The sequence below is a fragment of the Cololabis saira genome, chromosome 21, assembly GCF_033807715.1.
Source record: "Cololabis saira isolate AMF1-May2022 chromosome 21, fColSai1.1, whole genome shotgun sequence".
NCBI lineage: Eukaryota > Metazoa > Chordata > Actinopteri > Beloniformes > Belonidae > Cololabis > Cololabis saira.
This window is the reverse complement of record NC_084607.1, coordinates 8,999,212-9,018,250: the sequence shown is the minus strand read 5'-3', so window position 1 is coordinate 9,018,250 and position 19,039 is coordinate 8,999,212. Positions and strand designations below refer to the sequence as shown.

Below are 19,039 nucleotides of genomic sequence, written 5' to 3'. Positions count from 1 at the left end.
ATCGGGGCATGATGTGTTGCTTTTTGAGTTCTTGCAGACATCTTTATGTTGTCAGACAGATTTTATTTAAGTGATTTCTTGATTCTACAGATCTGACAGTAATCAGACCTGCACGTGGCCAGAGAAATTGAACTCGGCTTAACAAAAACAAACAAAAAGGTGTGGTCATAGTAACCACAATAACGTTTATGATCCCTTGAATTAAATAATTTAAGAACTGTATTTTGCATTTACTCAGGTTATCCCTAAAATTTGCCTGATGAACTGTGTAAGTGTAATAAAAAAGCAAAAACGAAGTCTATAAGTGGGCAAATACTTTTTTTCCCCCCCACAACACTAACACTGCAAAAACTCAAAATCTGAACAAGAATATTTGTCTTATTTATAGTTAAAATGTCTCATTTTTAGTCAAAAAAATCTCATTACACTTAAAACAAGACTCATCACTGGAAAAAACAACACTTTTCACCTGTTTCAAGTAGATTTTCACTTAAAATAAGTAGAAAAATCTGCCAGTGGAACAAGATTTTTTTGCTTGTAATAAGAAGATAAATCTTGTCCCACTGGCTGATTTTTCTACTTATTTCAAGTGAAATTTTACTTGAAACAGGTGAAAATTGTCAAATAAGTTATTTTTGTGGTAATGACTGTTGTTTTAATTGTAATGAGATTTCTTGACTAAAAATGGGACATTTTAACTTGAAATAAGACAAATATTCCTGGTAAGATTTTGAGTTTTTGCAGTGAAGTAATGGAGATGGAAATCTTCCTACAGTTTGATACTAACAACTTGTATTAAATTAGGCGTATTGAACACATTTGTCACCAATTTAATTGTATAAAAGTCGTACTAATAACAATTGGTTGTGACCTCAACCCACGTTTAAATTTGACTCTTTTAAAAATGTTTCTCTTTTACCTTAACCGTGTCACCCGAGGACACAGAAGACAGACTTTCATGAGCTATTTTTCTGTCACCTTCCTATTGGCTGCCCTCAAACTACGCGACCCCAAAACTCTTCTTCCGATTGGCTGGATTTTGCGGGGGCGGTCCCGTCAAGAGAATACCTCCCTCTGATTGGCTGGATTCCACGGTGGGCGGTCCTGGCAGGAGAACGCCTCGCTCTGATTGGCTGTTGGATTTGTAAAAAAACGAATTGGTGGGGTTCTTGCAGGGCGCCGTCTGTCCGTCCGGCATGTGTTTACGGCGGGTCCGGGGTTTTGTTTTACCGTCCAGTTAAAGCTTTCAGGTAGGTCCGCCTCATCTATTTAGCCAGTAATTAACACTTGCGAGTAAAAATGCAGGAAAAAGGACGTACAAAGTTATATAGTGATACATTTATCACGTTTGGAGGAATGACAGTTCCCGGCTACGGCTATTGCCTGCTGCGGTAACTGCAACACAGTAGGTGGATGTTATGCCGCGTTCCATTTGTCCTCGGAAGTCGGAATTTCCTAGTTCCCAGTCGGAATTTTCAACTGGAACGCCCCTCGTAGTGGGATTTCCTACTAGGAAAGTGGGAGAAGCTTCACCACCCCCGAGTTACCATTCAAAGATGGGTGCCAATCCCAGTTCCCAGTTCCGATTTCCGAGGTAAATGGAACGCGGCATAACTCTTAGCGGGTTCATGCCCTGTTAATGGGATAAAGACTAACCTCCATCACATCACAGTGTTTAATAGGCTATATTTAAACTATTTCCCCCGTCCGTTTTGAATTTAAATGTGCTGTTTTGTTTATCTTGGCTCAGAAACACAAGGTGGAAAAATTAGGTTTTGCTTCCAGCAAGTAGACCACGCTCGAGTTTGACTGAAAAGTGTCGTATTTCATCCTAATCATTTATAAAATCTATCCTTCAGCTTTAGGTCTCTCTTTTAAATCACCTTAGTGTGTTTATTTTGACTAAAACTGGACAACTTTTCGGTCACTGGCTAGTGAACTAAACATGTGCCGGTGGCTGGAAAAATAAAATTCAACAATGGAAGGAGGATTTTCCCCCAAAACACTAAAATCTTACCAGGAATATTTGTCTTATTTTCTAGTTAAAATGCCTAATTTTTAGTCGAAAAATCTCATTACACTTAAAACAAGAGTCATTACCAGAAAAATAACTTGTTATTTGACCATTTTCACCTGTTTTAAGTAAATTTTCACTTGAAATAAGTAGAAAAATCTTTAATAGTACGACTTTTATACAATTAAATTGGTGACAAATGTGTTCAATACGCCTAATTTAATACAAGTTGTTAGTATCCAACTGTAGGAAGATTTCCATCTCCATTACTCCACTGCAAAAACTCTTACCAGGAATATTTGTCTTATTTTTAGTTAAAATGTCCCATTTTTAGTCAAGAAATCTCATTACACTTAAAACAAGAGTCATTACCAGAAAAATAACTTATTTTACAATCTTCACTTGAAATAAATAGAAAAATCTGCCAGTGGGACAAGATTTATCTTAAGCAAAAACAATCTTGTTCCGCTGGCAGATTTTTCTACTTGTTTTAAGTGAAAATCTACTTGAAACAGGTGAAAAATTTTGTTTTTTCCAGTGATGAGTCTTGTTTTAAGTGTAATGAGATTTTTTTTTTTTGGACAAAAAATTATTCTTGTTAAGATTTTGAGTTTTTGCAGTGTGACAGTGTTGTGGGGGGAAAAAAAAAGTATTTGCCCCCTTATAGACTTTGTTTTGCTTTTTTGCTTTTTTATTGCACTAACACGGTTTATCAGGCAAATTTTAGGATAACCTGAGTAAATGCAAAATGCAGTTCTTCAATTATTTAATTTAAGGGATCATAAAAGTTACTGTGGTTACTATGACCACACTTTTTTGTTTTTTGTTTTGTTCAATTTCTCTGGCCACGTGCAGGTCTGATTACTGTCAGATCTGTAGAATCAAGACATCACTTAAATACATAAATCTGTCTGATCTGCAAGAACTAAAAAAGCAACACATCATGCCCCAATCTTAAGAAAATTAGTAAGTAAATTTTTTTCAAGTAAATTTTCACTTGAAATAAGTAGAAAAATCTGCCAGTCGGACAAGATTTATCTTCTCATTAAAGCAAAAAAAATCTTGTTCCACTGGCAGATTTTTCTACTTATTTTAAGTGAAAATCTACTTGAAACAGGTGAAAATTGTTGTTTTTTCCAGTGATGAGTCTTGTTTTAAATGTAATTTAAAGATTTTTATTTGGACTAAAAATTAGACATTTTAACTAGAAATAAGACAAATATACTTAAGATTTTGAGTTTTTCCAGTGCTTCTGTGGTTGACACTATAGGACGCCCCTTTTATTTATATTTAAATGTTAAATTAAATGCAAAAAGCGTTTTTTGTGAATATCTTGTTTTTCTTTTTAGTTCTCAATAAACAGCCACTGCAGAACATAAAAGAGTAAGTAATGCTTAATTGTGCAGACCTTTGTTTTTTTAAGTGTTTTTTTTGTTGTTGTTGTGATACCCTGCCCTTGTTTGCTTTTACCCACCCCATTGTTGTTATTTACAGAGAAGGCCAAACAAGGACAGAGACACACACACACAGTGTGTGTGAGAGAGAGGAAAGTGAAAGACAGGGATGTTGACTTATCCCTCTGACTCACTCCCTAAGATAGTTTGTCCGATGGATGAAGATGTTATTCCCCCCAACCCCGTCTGTAGTGCACCTCCCCACAGTGAACCTCCACCACCTCTCCCCCCTTTTTCCTACATCACTCCCAGGTATAGTTGTTGTGGCACATTGTCCTTTCTTTTGCTCTCAACTAATTTATTCCCATTGTTGCTGTTATTGATTTTATGGGTTTACAAAGATACTAAGTGATATGTTGATATAAGTGAACATTTTTAATCAAAATTTCTCAGTTTGCCTGGAATATGATGCTTGTTTGCACCTTAGTAATTTGGTGTGAGTTAACTTGTTTTAAAATTAACTTGTCATTTTTTCCAAATTTAAGCATCTGAATTTACTGATTAGTGTAAAATCTTAAAGATAAGCATCTTAAGTTGGGAAGTAATTACAATTTTGTACTTGACTTGTATTCAGTGCTTTTAAGCGGTTCTGTTTTTTATAATCAATGAGTTTTTAAAGTAATTTAAGATCAGGCTACATCCACACTAGAGTGTTTTCATTTAAAATTGTTGGACTTGTTATGGTGATTCAGTCTTCCACACTTCTGCTGAAATCCTCCGCAGAGAAAATTTGTTACTTAGTAATTTGGTGTGAGTTAACTTGTTTTAAAATTAACTTGTCATTTTTTCCAAATTTAAGCATCTGAATTTACTGATTAGTGTAAAATCTTAAAGATAAGCATCTTAAGTTGGGAAGTAATTAATTTTGTACTTGACTTGTATTCAGTGCGTTTAAGCGATTCTGTTTTTTATATTCAATGTGTTTTTATAGTGAATCATTTCAGATCAGGCTACATCCACACTAGAGTGTTTTCATTTAAAACTGTAAGACTTGTTATGGTGATTCTGTCTTCCACACTTCTGCTGAAATCCTTCGCAGAGAAAAGATCCTCTTTATTCTAGCTTGAAAAGGCTTTGGCTGCTGTTTAATGCAGCAAACTTAAAAACATTTAGAAATAATCATGTAGTTACACTAGGGCTGGGCGATTTTGGACAAAAATAAAATCCAGATTTTTTTTTTTTCTCTGAAAACCCGATTTTTCGTTTTTGATTTTTTTGGTAAAACTACAAAATACAATGGAATAAATTGTTTCAAATATTTTATCTTTATTTTTAAAGAAAAATAGCAAACAAATTTCCCTATTGGGAATGAAGTGCAATTGAAAGATACTGTAAATCCTCCTTGAGTTTAGTAAAGTGACAACATTTACAATTTTCTTGACCAAACAAAGATGACTAGACGAGCTCTGTCTGTAATGCAGCCAGCTGCAAAAAAGGAAAATCGATTTTCCGATTTTCCTTTTTTTAACATCGTCTTTATTAATAAATCCGATTTAGATTTAAAATCGATTAATCTCACAGCCCTAAGTTACACAGATCGGCTTCACAATTTGCTCTTCTCTGCCGGTGCACATCCTTCCCTGATTTGCCAAGCCTCGGTCATATGACCAATAACCGGAAGATGACACAGACATGCGTTGACAACAGTATAAGCAACGACAACGTGGAGAGAACAGTGCTGTCTCTGTCACCTTAGCTGTCAGCTTTGATTCAGCTAAAGTCTGTATTTGATAGAACTGCAAATGCCTTTATGGTTTGCAGAACAGCCCTCATAAAAGCATCCTACAATTAAAGCTTATTTTTAGCTGAGTTTTCAGCTTGTTTTCACTTGTACCTGCATGCCCAGTGAGGCGGTGCATTGGGGTTGGAGATCTTTTCCAACAGGTCAGTCTTGTTTTAAAATGGTTGTTTTCAATTGAAAACTGACTAATGTGGATGTAGCCTTGCTAGTTTCATTACACAAATAATAATATTTGGCTTTTTTTAAATTTTAGTGTAGATGCATTTTCCTTCCCCAAGGTTATTTGTGCCTTTTCACTCCGAAGAGGAAAAAAAATATGCCGACTATTGGCTTAATTTGCCCTTTTTTTTTTTTAATTATTATTTATGTATTTATTTAAAGCTGCATAAATCATGGACTGTCTGAAAACCGGAGGAGTGGTCGCTTTCAAGGGATTAGAGGGCACACTCAAAACAAGCAGGGTTGCTCAGACAGGCCAGTCGCCCAGAAACCGTCCAGGCAGAATCGTTCCCCGACAAAGAGGCAAAGGGAGAGAATGGTATGGAGTCGAACTCTCATTCAGAAGCTCATTAGTAATGGAGTCACTGCTAATGTACTTTCTGTCCTCTCAATTATAGGTCCAAGTGTCACAGTTTAAACAGCTTGGAGTTGAAAGGACACATGTACATGAAAACCCCCACAAGGTCAGGTTTCTTTCCTTTAATTTACGTGTTCCTCGTTGCATCATCTGTGTGAGTCCAATTAAGACAAGCTGGGAAACTGTTTCTGTTTGTGCCTTTTGATTTGTTTGACATGTTATAAACTCGTCGGTGCCGGTATCTGTGCAGAACTGTGTGAGGGATTAGTTGAATGATTTAATGCTCCTTCACGGTCTGCTGCATCTGACACAAACAAGCAATTGAGTATCTTAATGTGACCTACTAACACACAGATTATTTATTGCCCCCTTTTCCTCGTTGAGAAATAACAAAATCAAGTGGGAAGTGTAATAAGTAAAAATGGTGTAGTATCAAGTCCTTAATATTTTGGCAAACAAAGATTGTTACTACTTTTTCCATAATTATGGAAGTAGGTCTGCCTCTCTTAAATGATTTAAAGAATAAACACACAGCTTAATTTTTCAGAAAAATGCTTTAGAATTTTTTTATTATGGGTTTGTCAGGATCAAAATTAGCGGACTTTTGTTGCAACTTGGTTAACTGTAAAATTGTATTAATTTAATGTTATTTTTGCAGGATGGAGATGATGTCACGTTTAACAGAGAGTGCCAAAATGGGTAAGTGTTAGGAATGGGTGATATTTTACCGTTCACAATAAACCGTCAAAAAAATTCCCCACGGTAAGAATTTGTATCTCACGGTAAAAACGATAAATTCCCGTTGACGTTTTTGTTTTTTAAAACTGATTTATGGTTCTGCGTTAAATCCACGCACAACGTGCGTGAAGGGAGGAAGGAAGGAAGCAGGAAGGAGGAAATGAGCCAGAAAGAAAGAAAGAGCCTGAAAGAAATGAGTCTGAAAAAGAAAGAAAGAAAGAGCCTGAAAGAAAGAAAGAAAGAAAGAGCCTGAAAGAAATGAGTCTGAAAAAGAAAGAAAGAAATGAGCCTGAAAGAAAGAAAGAAAGAAAGAAAGAAAGAAAGAAAGAAAGAAAGAAAGAAAGAAAGAAAGAAAGAAAGAAAGAAAGAAAGAAAGAAAGAAAGAAAGAAAGAAAGAAAGAAAGAAAGAAATGAGCCTGAAAGAAAGATAGATAGATATGAGCAAGAAAGAGGGAAGGATAAACTCCTGTTGATGATGTTTTTGTGTAACAAACATGGCGGATCTGAGAGCGAGATAGATTTATAGTTAAAAAGGTGGAGTTGAATTGGTATTTTTTTTTATCGTTATCGGGATAAATGCCAGAAATTATCGTGATACATTTTTTTTTTAGTCCATACCGCCCATCTCTAGTAAGTGTCCTGTTTTTGTATGTGTAATATTTATTTAGACGGTAGGCAAGTCTTCTGTATCATTTTATATATATTTTTACATCTACAGTAGGCGACCAAAAAACTGCATTCAGACCATAATAACTGGCAGAGCGTGTAGTTTTATTTTAAATATTCAGTGGTCCTTTATTTTGAGTTCAATTTTCACTTTTCAACTTTTCCCCTCCACCATTTATATTTCAGGCCAAAGGACCCACAAATCCCACAAAGAGAAATGGATGTTACTCTTGACAAAAATGTAGTTGAACCATCTGAAGACATTACGGCCCCAAATCTGGACGCAGCTTTGCCCGACATGGTTACATGCGGGGAATTACCTGCTGCAGAGGATGCTGGAAACATAACCCTCTCCAAAGGATGGGTCATCGGCCCATTGTTTCAGTCCCTGAAGTCAAAGATGGCCAGCTTCACGGAGATAGTCATGAGTCCCGTTAAACTCTTCAGAGCCAACAGTCCTCCGCCGTCCATGGACCAATCCGACAAACTTGATGACTGCGAGCTGCTCGTCGACGCAGCTGATGAAGAGAGTGTTAAACGTCCTGATCTTGAAGGGCAAAATGAAAACCAGGTTGCTAAAATTAATCAGCACAGTGTTAGTAATATTGAAGATGCACAAAGGGCAGAAATTGTTCCCAAATATTGTAAAAAGCTTGAATTTGATAACGCGTCAACGCAGCAGTCTGAACAGACCGCTGAATGCGCGCTGAACCAGAAGGAAGAACTCCTGCCTGATTTGATGCCTTTACCACACCGTCCTTTAGCTTGTGTTGACGCTCAGCAAGTGTCAGAATCTTTGGACTCCACTTTGAGTTCCTCTTTGCCGTTACGAGCCTCTACCAAAGCAAGTGCCTCACACGAGTTCGAGTTAAAGACATCCAGGGCTGTTGAGGACCAGAAAGACGAGCCTTTAACCCTGCAGAGGCTTCCTCTGAGAAAGCAAACCAGGAATAGGTCCGAGTTACACAAAGTTGACAGGCTTCCGACCTCTGGACTCAAAAAGCAATTGACTTTACCCAAAGTCAATGACGAGAAGCTTTTTTCTCAGCAGAGTTTGGTGAAATTAAACAAAATCGATTCGTGTGTAACAAACAAATCACTGCCTTTGTCTACGTCGGCCTGTTGCGCTCTGCCGGACGCAGACCGTCATCAGCCGGATGATAGTGATGCTCTTAATGTGGAGACATGTCGCTTAGTTCGACAAAGCCTCGGCAACAGTCGACGTAACGGTGCTAATAAAACCTCACAGAGACCTTTAGATTCATCGCAGATGGAGTGCCAGCCGAACTCTGACGTATGTCCAGTATCAACTTATGTACGAGCAAAAAGGGGAATGACGATAAACTGTCATTCCCAAGACTCTGTAAAGAGGAAAAGAGTGACGGCCATTTCACAAATGGATGAAGTGTCAAATATGGTTTTAGATGGTGAAATAACAAGTCGGCCTAAAAGTATAATTGAAAATGAAGGACTTATCAAACCTGTTAAAGAGAAACAGATTAAGTCAACAAGAGCGAATAGGAAAGGAAAAGGTGGACAAGAAATGGATGTTACAAGAGAGGAGGTGATTATTGATCGGAGTAAAGGTTCCTCCAATGGCATGTTGGTTTGCTCACAGGAAACGAGCAGTGGTGTGTCACATGACCGCCTGAAGGGCAGCAAAACCAAACTCAGTGGTTCCTGCAAGACACTGAAGAAGAGAGCAGCTCTTAGTAATCCTCATTTAAACAATGATGGCACTCTGGCCTTAGAAACTAGTTTGGCTGTCACCTCGACGAAACAAGCTGAGGAGGAACCATTATCTGAATTACTCGTCCATGCTGATCTAAAGCCGGTGCGCTGCACCGGCAAGAGCAGCAACACGAACAAGAGCTCGCTGAAACGGAAATCGCCAAATCATGTCAGTTCAGTGACGGAAACGAGCAGCACATTGAAGTCTACCTCATCAGTGATCACTGAGTTTTCTGCCTCTCGACAAGCTAAAAAAATAGAGAACTTTAGCAGAGGACGGGGCAGGCCACCCAAGAGACCCAAGAACGGTCTCAAACGTGACGACGAGCTCTTGGTGTCCACCAAAACTCCCGAAACAAAACGGTGTGTCATCAAGCTTCATTTGATAACCAAAGACAGCCCGTCTAAAAACTGTAAAAATAAAAACTCAGTTGACCCTGAGTATTTTGAAAGGACGCCTTCTTTATGCGCTCCTCCGCCCGCCCAACCTTCAGGGGACTCGTATGTACAGTTGAGTGAAGGAAAGCACCTTACAGATGGGGAAGAGAAGATTTCTCCTTCTATGACGGATGACATATTCCTAACAGACTCTGACATTAGGAGGAACAGAAGAAGATCCGACACAAAACCAGCTGGAGCGATGCCAAGGAGGGCAGATGGCCAACGGAGGAGAAGTAGAGTTTTTCATGTTAAGACACGGAAAAGTGGAAAGGTGACAAAATCTATGGACGATGCTGATTTGGCTGTGTCACGCTCCGGCTCGTCAGGAAACGGCTCTTCCAGATCCCTGCTGCGCAGCTACTCCTGCCCGGAGATCCCGTCCCTCCGTCCCCACGACTCTCCCTGGTCGCCGCCTCTGCATTCATCACAACACAGCAGAACTCACTCGTCGCATCACCACGGTCTGCTGCGGCGGTCCCTGCGGCGGGCCCGTCGGCACACCGTCTGCAGCGTGGAGGTGGAGAGGGAGCTGGCTCCTCTGTGTCTTCGGAAGGAGGTGTACCCGTCCAAACGATCCGCCCCCGTCACCCAGCACCTGTCCGGCGGTCACACGCACTCTCCCAGCACTTCCCTCTCCGCCCTCGCCGCCTGCTTTCTGTCAAGTCCCCTGGCGTTCCTGTCCAGGAGGCTGGAGGGCAGGGGAGCTGCGGAAAGCCCCAGCCCTTTCAGTTGCCTTCCCCCTTCCTGCTCTTCCTCCCCGACATCCCAGTTGAGCTCCCCCATACGGCGTTCTCCAGGGTTAATCCCAAAACTTGACTCTGGTGACATCTTGGGATCAAGTTGCAGGTAAGGAACTGTATCAAAATTGTTTATGTCAATGATCTTCTTCGTCAAATCTAGGCCTGTGTTGAGAAAATCGATTTCCTGATTCTAAATCGATTCTCATATTAATTCCTAAAAATCGATTTGTATGTCTAAAGATCGATTTTTTTTTTTTTTTTTTTTTTTTTTTTAATTAATTTTTTTTTTTTCTTCTTCATCATTACATTTTTGCCTGGTGAACTTTAATCCCAGTAGTCCCAGTAGTTTTGAAAACTTCAACTTTTCTTTAGAGAAAATGCTGGACATTTCAGCTTAAATTTCTAAATGTTATATTAGTTCAATGAAGTTCATATTATCTATATTTACTATAGCTTGTTTGGTTTCTCTGTTATCGGACACGGTTTGTCATGAAATACCTGAAAAATGCCGGTGCTTCATGGCAAGCTGTGTGTCTGGTGACAGAATAAATCAGACAAGCTAAAATAATTTGTTTACTGCTTGAGCTGTTGCAATTTCTTTCTTTATTTGCACTTTAAATGGATATTGAAATGCCTATTTGAGTTATTTATTTCTTAGTTATTTCACAATAATTATTGTGAAATTATTATTTCAAGTTATTTTACAGTCATATAATCCAGGCAACACTAACCCAAATCAATATCGAATCGGATCGAATCAAATGGTGATAATCGATTCTGAATCTTAAGAATCGGAATCTAATCGATTCTTGACATATGAATCGATCCCCAGCTCTAGTCAAATCAGTGATTATTTTGAACTTTGCCTCTCAAAGCAGGGAGCCCTTGCCGTGTAACGGGGAGAGAAGACAACCGAGCGAGGAGGAGGATGGCGAGGACACGAGCTCCTCCAGTCACGAGTTTGAAGATGTCGGGTTGACGGAGGAAAAGGCTTTGTCCGACTCTGAAATTAAGGTACACGTTATTGTAATTAACTGTTATTAGCGCTTGAAATAGTATATGAATTACAGCTGAATAGTCACTTTGAAGGCTTCGCTTTTGCATTTCTCACAGTTATATTTAAAACTTCCTTGCAGCATTGTCGGAGTAGATATTTCATCAGGCACACTTATACAAAAGAACTTGCCTTCATTAATGTCTGTTAAATAGGGGTGTAACAACATATCGTGCCACGAAATTTCGCGATACAAAAACGTCACAATACGTGTCGTGGAGGTGACAAACTGTATTGGGATATTGGGTTATTAATATTAATTTATTGTGTTGACTAGTAACGCGCATCCGACCACGCATCCTACCCGCGGACCAAAATCTAACTCTGCTTAGAAGAAACTAGTCCCGTTTTGAGCTCTGAACTTTTACTTATGTAAGTCTGGTGTAGAGTTAAGTCTTACCTTATTAAATTACACCTTTTTCGGGGTCGTGAGTAGGATAAACACGGGGACAACTTCTGCTGAGTTCCAGTGTACTTTAATGTCCCTCAACAGTGTAGGATTTTAGAACATCAACACAGCACCTAGTGCCGTACTGTGGCGTATCACTCCGCCCAATCTAAAACAGACTAATCACTACAGATAAACTGACTAGTGTCATTATAGTCCCTGATTTACATCAGAATATAAAGAATATATTTATAAAATAATGAACCCTGAATTACCAAAATAACTTTAACAAAAACAAATCTCCTCTTGCACTTATAAGGTGAGCATGAAACAATCTTTTTTATGATGTAAAATTGTATGTATTTATTTACTTTTATTCAATTTTAGTTGTTAAATTTCTGGAAAAGAAAAAAGTCAAATCATACATGACAGAAACTATTCAGTTTGTGGCAAAATATTTGTACTTGTATGAAACTGAAGATCATAATGCAAACCTGACATTTACTTTTAGTTCAGTTTGTGGAAAATGGTTGGCCTGGCTTTCTCTTTAAAACTTAAACAGTTATAAAGCATTACAAACTGTAACAATAGGGCAAATGCACAGTATTGTTTTGTATTTTGTGTCTTTCAAATAAAAGAACATTTTTTCCAGACATATGTTCCTTATTCAAGGTTGTTAAAAAAATACTGCTATAATATCGTATCGTTATTGTGACCTCAATGTCGTGTATCGTACTGTATTGTGAGATTAGTGTATCGTTACACCCCTACTGTTAAACTATATCAATAAAACTCTCGAGGACATGTTGATTCATCCTACTGATCATAAGGAGGCTTGTTAAAATTATTTAGAGTAGAAGTCCACTAAATACAAAAACTCTTTCTAAATCAGACTCTTAACGCCTTTCATACTCTAGATGCATTTATCAGCTCATAGTATATATAAGCTCATTTCATGTTACCTCTGTAATATTTCAATTAACTTCAATTGTCCTTGTTATTCATCGCAGGTTGTGCAGAAGCATGAGGAACAAAGAAAGGTGTCATCTATCAGAATTCGGAGAACACTCCCCAAACCTCAGACCAACCTGACACCCATGGGTCTGCCCAAACCCATCAGGTACGTACTTGGCAAACATGATTGTCAACACCTGCCAACTGCCAACACCTATATAGGTCACATACACACATTTGTCGTTAGTAAGACCCAGATGAAGCGAGAGGATAAAGACCAAGGCGGTTGAGACCCAGTTAAGTACGGAAAAGTCTAACAAAAGTTGTTTTTTTGTTGTTTTAAAAAAAAAAAAATGTATTTGCATATTGCCAAATGCTAGTAAACGTGTTCGCAGCCATCTCAGTAGGCACTTTATTGCAGATACATGCTGTGAGCTTTTAATAAGATGCTTTTATTTTTTGGAACAAGCTCTCTTGAGGGTTTTATTTTGACAAGTTTGAGCTCTGTTCTTCAGATTGCATTACTTTCTGCAACAGTCCTAATTCTTTTTAGTTGAGTGAGTTTACAAAATCAAACGGGAAGATTTCATTAGTTTATTCTGAAACGAAACATTGACATACTGTCTCAAATACATCTGATAATCAAATGACATACATTTTGACCTAAATCTGACCTTTTCTTTGGTTTAGTTTTAGCTGCAACTTATGGCAAGTTTGAAGAAATTGGTTTAATTTGTGGTCACAAGAAAAGTTAATGGAGGTTAATGAAGTCTATCTGATGGAAAAAGTGGGGAAAAAACACAAAAATTGGATTCAGACTTATGCAGCACAGTTGGAAATGTAAAAATAAATCACTGTTGTGCCTCATGTCTCGACAAAAACTCTGCTGGTTCACAAGATAATTTGTGGAATTGCATTTCAGTGTGTACAGACTGTCTTTTCATTACTTTTTATTTACTATTCTGATTGAATGCTCCATTACTTTCCTCTGTTACGCTGCAGGGTGAAAAAGAAGGAATTTACCTTGGAAGAAATTTACACCAATAAGAACTACAGCAAACCCCCAGAGAGGTAAGCTCCAGACGGATGAAATAAATATTTACATAGTGTTCATGCATGCTGAAGAAGTTGAGCGAGGACAGATTAAGCCACACTTCCATCCCAGTTTTCCATTAAACTTCGGAATTGAAATATTTATAGCTTTATAGCTTTATTGACGGCGTTGGCCCAGATCCAGGCCTCGGCCACTTATTATTTTAAATGAACTACCCCGCTGCCCACTGTGCACGCGTCTTTGCTGACTGCTTACAGGCATGTGGCATGTTGCTTTAATAAGAGAAATGGCCGACATCGGTCTCAGTGGGCGGGTAACAAACCCACATGACAAACTCTGGCTAATTTAAAAGGTAATGAATTCTAACCACTGAGAGAAATGGCCAGCGTAGAGCAGCCTGCCACCACTACCTCTCCTCTGCAGCAATACATCCACTAAGTAAGGCAGGGGTGTCAAATGTGCGGCCTGTGGGCCGCATGCGGCCCGAGAGAGGTTTTCATGCGGCCCGCAAGAAGATTCCAATGCAAAAAAACAAAATGTTAATTTACTAAAAAGGAAGGCATAAATAATTGCCACGAATCGCAGCATATCCGATAATATATTTCTTCTACAAATCCATCATTATTCCACAAACAGAGCAGTTTTCAACATTTTTTTTAGTTTTCTAGAATGCATTTGCCGATTTTATTTCTTTGTAGACAGTCATTTTATTTTTATTAACTGACTACTATTATATATTTTCGCAGGAAAAATATCACTGCTAAAAAGATGATAGAAGATATTTGTTCGGAGAATTTCAGTTTTGAATACGAGGATAGTGACAAAGTTAAACAGTTAAAAGAGAAGTGCTGACTTTTTTCGGCACACTGGCGTAAATATCCGCGCCAATTTTTAAAAATAAATGCAGTCAATAAATTGTACTGGAAAAAATCTCTAAATCACAAAGAAACACTCTTGGATGTAATAAGAAAGATTTTGCTTTTAATTAAATTTCCTATAAAAAAGCGAAATATAAAAAAACATACTTGTTTCTGTTTATCTTTGTAAAATTATATTAAGTATCTTACATAATTTGAAAAAAAACGAGAAATTTCAAGAAAAGATCATGAAGAAATATATTTTACATAATTAGAGTGTAAACAAAGTGCATATTTCCTTTAAAATTAACTAAACTGATATTGGATTAGATAACAATAGAAAAAAAAATGTGCACCGTTTTTGTTATTTTGAGCGTGCGGCCTGCGAGAAAAAAATTGGTCAAATCCGGCCCGCCAAGCAAAATGAGTCTTGACACCCCTGAAGTAAGGGGTTGTTGCAAAGCAAGAGTACAATTAACAGTAGTGCTACATACTATAAAGTTAAGTTGTGTTTCTCTATGAAAAGTAAAATGTTATTTTACTTCCTGAGGGACTGTTAGTTTTTAAACCATCAAAAAACTTTGACCTGTCAGCATCAGCTTCTCCTTTTTGTATTTGATGCGTTCCATAATGTCTGAAATATCAGGGTGACCACACTGTACTGAAATGTTTTGTGAATATTTGAAGTGGCTCCTTTCATTGTCTGCAGACTTTAAACCAGAGGAGAAGCTATTGTCCATAGATAATTGATAAAAGTTGTTTGACAATCCAGTTTTTTTTTTGTTGGTTTTTGTTTTTTTTATGACTTAACAACTGACCTGATTCAATGACTGACTGACTGTCACTCCTGTTTCAGTCGGCTGGAAAGCATATTCGAGATGCCTCTCACGCGAAGGGATGGCTCCGAGGCTTGGTTTGGCCAGAGGCGTGTCAAGCGTTTTTTGGAGTTCTCGGAGGGCGGTGAAGCCAGAAAACCAAAGAAACCTCTGGTCGGCGTTGGAAAAGTAGGTATTTCCGGTTCTAGGACGAGACGAGGAAGCTTCTCTAAAGACGGACCGTCCCTCAGCGCTCAGGACGTGGACTCGCTGCTCTGCTCAAAGCTCGATCAGCTGAAATTGTGGTTGGCACATGATCAGCAAGACAGATGATGGAAGCTTGTGTTTTTTTTGTTGTTTTTTTCAGTGTCAGTCATTTGAGAGCAATTAAATTAACAGATTATACTATTTATACAAGTCTGTGCCGGTTCTTCGGATGTCAGGTGAATAGATGTTGTAATGGCAAGCTCTAAATTGGGTAGTTATTGTATAGCATTTGTGTACTGCAAAGTGAAGAACAATACATCTTTAGTACAGTAACTGTGTTGTCTCTTAGATGATGGTTACACATGTGGTGGTAAAATGTTATTGCATGTAAACCGTCAGTCTTTCAATCATTTTTCATTTTCAGACTGCCGTCCAGTTGTTGCCTCGACCACTTTCCATCAATGATTGGTGAATCAAAACCAATTTGGTTTGGTTTAAACATTTTTAACAGTTTTGATGTAAAGTTGGTGCGTTTTGGATTCAAACTCTGCTTCGCTGTGAGGATGAAAAGGCAGATTACATTTGATATGTTTCCAAAAACAGCATGTCACTTGTGTTGTCACCTCACAGCGTCAATGCAAGTTTTTCATAAAGGCAGCTATTATTTTTATTTTATTATTATTATTATTATTATTATTATTATTTAAGGCTGAATTTTACTAGTAAATGTACCAGCAAGAGATTTGCATTTGCTACAACCAGTTTCTCAGCCAAATACAAAGAACTAAAACTGCGTTGGTGATCTGGGTTGGCTCAGCGCAGAGCTCGGTGAATTAGTTCCTTGTGTTTGATTTCATCGCTGTGGAGGTCATAATTTTATAAAGCAGCATGAAGACAAAAAGGCACTTTTGGGGAACATTTTTCTTCATATTGGTGGTTTTCAGCATTTGTTTTGTGGTGTTTATACTTGTCACTACTGTACTCCTTGTTTTTGTTTTTTTTGTTTTGTTTTTTTTTTCAAAAATAAAAAAAAATATGAAGTTGCCTTGACTGTAAAATGTGTTTTAGATATTTTGAAGGTATATTTGTAACCTTTTTTGTATGAGGGTGTCTCAAAATGCATCAAGCCACTCAAAGCACAATAATATTTCTCATTTTATTATAAAATACTTTGCGTATATGTTTGTATAAAAGCACCACATATGTTTGACAATAAAAAATATAGTAACAATGCAATAATGCTAGGATGTTGGGGAATGTGATGATGTCCTAGTGAAGCACTGCCATGATCACCGTCATGCCATCGTGCTCCCAGTAACGACCCATTCATCATTAAATATGTGTGTTGTTACTCTGAACTCGTAGAGTTGTATACGCCCCGTTTATTGAGTAACAGTAGGTATCATTGGTTTTGATAGCAAGTATCAAGGACTGGGTCATTACTGGAGCATAACTGTTCACATATGTAAAATGTACTTTACAGCCAGTTTGGAAAGTTTTCAGCCTGTTTATTTGCCTTTTCTCTTTTAGAATGGTCTTAAAATTGATTAAATTACCCACCTCGCCACAAAAAGTTGAGTTTTAAAGACTTTAAAACGGGCTGGAAACTCCAAACGCAACCTGAATGTCCTGTAGTGTCTTGTTTCAACAACAGGCAATGCTGGATTTTATACATACATTTAGATTTTTACTTGTCTGTGTTCATATATTGCTGAATAAATATTACGTAGTATAAAACATTCAAAACTTGCTGGGTTTTTTTTTTCTCCCCAGGGTAGTTAAAAACTAGCATAAGGGCCTTTTTTTCTTTTCTTTTTGGTCCCATTTCAGCCCCAAAGATGTGAAGTCTGGGTTTCATGTAATTTCCAGTTTTTTTTTTTGCAAATTTTGCAAAGCTTTGTCCAGTCCATCAGCTTTCTACGTCATCAGGCATCCACCGTGCCCTGGAGAATTTTCCTGTGACGTAAATTAGTCTTGTAAAGTGACAAGATATGAGAACAGTGCCATTAGGATGGGAATTGAAACCAAGATGGCAACCCAGGTCACAATGGAGATGATGCCGAATTTCTTCGCCTTCTGTAAAGAGTTTGCAGCCTCTTCGGGGTCCAGCTCCTTCTCAGCCTGATGAAGAAAGTATTGAGTTAGGGATAAAATCAGATTTTCATCTGCATTGAAACTCTTGCAAGTAATCACAATCAGAGGTGTCAAGTAACGAAGTACAAATACTTCATTACCTTACTTAAGTAGAAATTTTGGTTTTCTATACTTCACTGGAGTCATTATTTTTCAGACGACTTTTTACTTTTACTCCTTACATTTTCACGCAATTATCTGTACTTTTTACTCCTTACATTTTAAAAACAGCCTCGTTACTCTATTTCATTTCGGCCTTTAAAAAAAAAACTATCCAGTTAAATTGCTCCATCCGGATAGAGTGAATTTGGTTGTGGTTGTTTCAGATGTTCTTGTCCAGTTTTGTTCTTACATCCGTTCCCTCAGATTCCTGCAACTAAACTTGGATGTACATTCCAATAAAGGTTAGGATAAATGATAACATGCCTCTGAAGTTTGACTTTTTGCACCATTACAATACTTATAGGCAACTAGTCATCATATCTCCTGCTCTCTGAAACACATGTTAATGCTCAATAGTACACATATATGCTTCTTTAATATATTTGCATTATACTAAGATGCATTCATTTTCAATGGCTTTTGTCCTTAATGGCTTTTTTCCCCCTTACATTACTTTTACACTTTAAGTAGTTTTGAAACCAGTACTTTTATACCTTTACTTGAGTAAAAAACTTGAGTTGATACTTCAACTTCTACAGGAGTATTTTTAAACTCTAGTATCTATACTTCTACCTGAGTAATGAATGTGAATACTTTTGACACCTCTGATCACAATCATGCTGTGTAAAAACCTTCCATCAAGTTTTCACTTCCTCTGACTGGAGTGAGTTACCTTAACTGAGTGTATCAACGCTTTGATGCCGATGCAGGAGATCCCGCAGATGATGCTGCAGACGGCCAGCCTCCTGTGGTTCCTGTCGTTGCAGCACCATTTAGTTATTCTTCCCGGCAAGCCGGTCACTTGGTTTGAAGTGTGGTCATCCTGCCGGTCACCTGACCCCGCTACGGTGGTCAGTGGAACTGCTTCAGCTATTGTAACATGCGTCTCTGGGGATTTTGACATCGCTGCAAAATACGAGAAGTTCAAGTGAATTTCATGAGAACAGTCTGGCTTAGAAATGAGGACGTGTGGAGAAAAGCAAAGAAGTTTAAAATTTGACAGTTTTGTTTGTCCGATTAGATATGATTTAAATCATTGATTTACAGAGGGATGCTTCTTGCCCCAGAGGTGTGATAAGTCACGCCTTAATATACCCTGGTTGATTGATTTATTCATTTATTTCCACTGTAAATATGACTAATAATGATGTCACGGCAGTTTAATGTTGCCAAACCACCCATGAGAATTGTTTTATAAGACAACAGTGACCTTAAATAACAGAGTTGATGCTCCTGTCCCTTGATAGTTAGTGCAGTGATCTGATTTATCAAAACAAAACACCTTCAGTTCATTTTTTTCAGACGTGGGGTTT

At 37.9% G+C, this 19,039-nt stretch overlaps 2 protein-coding genes across 3 annotated transcripts; both read left to right on the top strand.

The window, feature by feature from the left end:
* The first annotated feature begins 1,161 nt into the window (after positions 1 to 1,161).
* LOC133422578 (uncharacterized) lies at positions 1,162 to 9,440 on the top strand. Its single transcript, XM_061712596.1, has 7 exons — positions 1,162 to 1,250; positions 3,364 to 3,720; positions 5,591 to 5,747; positions 5,827 to 5,892; positions 6,445 to 6,485; positions 7,377 to 9,284; positions 9,416 to 9,440. The coding sequence occupies exons 2-7, from the start codon at positions 3,578 to 3,580 to the stop codon at positions 9,438 to 9,440; spliced, it is 2,340 nt and encodes a 779-aa protein (XP_061568580.1). The 5' UTR covers positions 1,162 to 1,250; positions 3,364 to 3,577.
* Positions 9,147 to 16,446, top strand: LOC133421375 (uncharacterized). 2 transcript variants are annotated; one of them, XM_061710921.1, is made up of 5 exons: positions 9,147 to 10,208; positions 10,981 to 11,116; positions 12,555 to 12,664; positions 13,501 to 13,569; positions 15,266 to 16,446. In XM_061710921.1, the coding sequence occupies exons 1-5, from the start codon at positions 9,484 to 9,486 to the stop codon at positions 15,555 to 15,557; spliced, it is 1,332 nt and encodes a 443-aa protein (XP_061566905.1). In that variant the 5' UTR covers positions 9,147 to 9,483; the 3' UTR covers positions 15,558 to 16,446. The 2 variants fall into 2 exon arrangements, with proteins under 2 accessions (XP_061566905.1, XP_061566904.1); XM_061710920.1 differs by having other exon boundaries at positions 10,978 to 11,116.
* Positions 16,447 to 19,039: the final 2,593 nt, after the last annotated feature.

Bases quoted from the DNA above. Each gene is read 5' to 3' on its own strand.
- LOC133422578 (XM_061712596.1), top strand. From the start codon at position 3,578: ATGTTGACTTATCCCTCTGACTCACTCCCTAAGATAGTTTGTCCGATG. The intron at 5,893-6,444 runs GTCAGGTTTCTT...TTATTTTTGCAG, and splicing joins TACATGAAAACCCCCACAAG to GATGGAGATGATGTCACGTT. The intron at 9,285-9,415 runs GTGTGTCATCAA...CCCAACCTTCAG, and splicing joins AAAACTCCCGAAACAAAACG to GGGACTCGTATGTACAGTTG.
- LOC133421375 (XM_061710920.1), top strand. From the start codon at position 9,484: ATGACGGATGACATATTCCTAACAGACTCTGACATTAGGAGGAACAGA. The intron at 11,117-12,554 runs GTACACGTTATT...TATTCATCGCAG, and splicing joins TGTCCGACTCTGAAATTAAG to GTTGTGCAGAAGCATGAGGA. The intron at 13,570-15,265 runs GTAAGCTCCAGA...CTCCTGTTTCAG, and splicing joins TACAGCAAACCCCCAGAGAG to TCGGCTGGAAAGCATATTCG.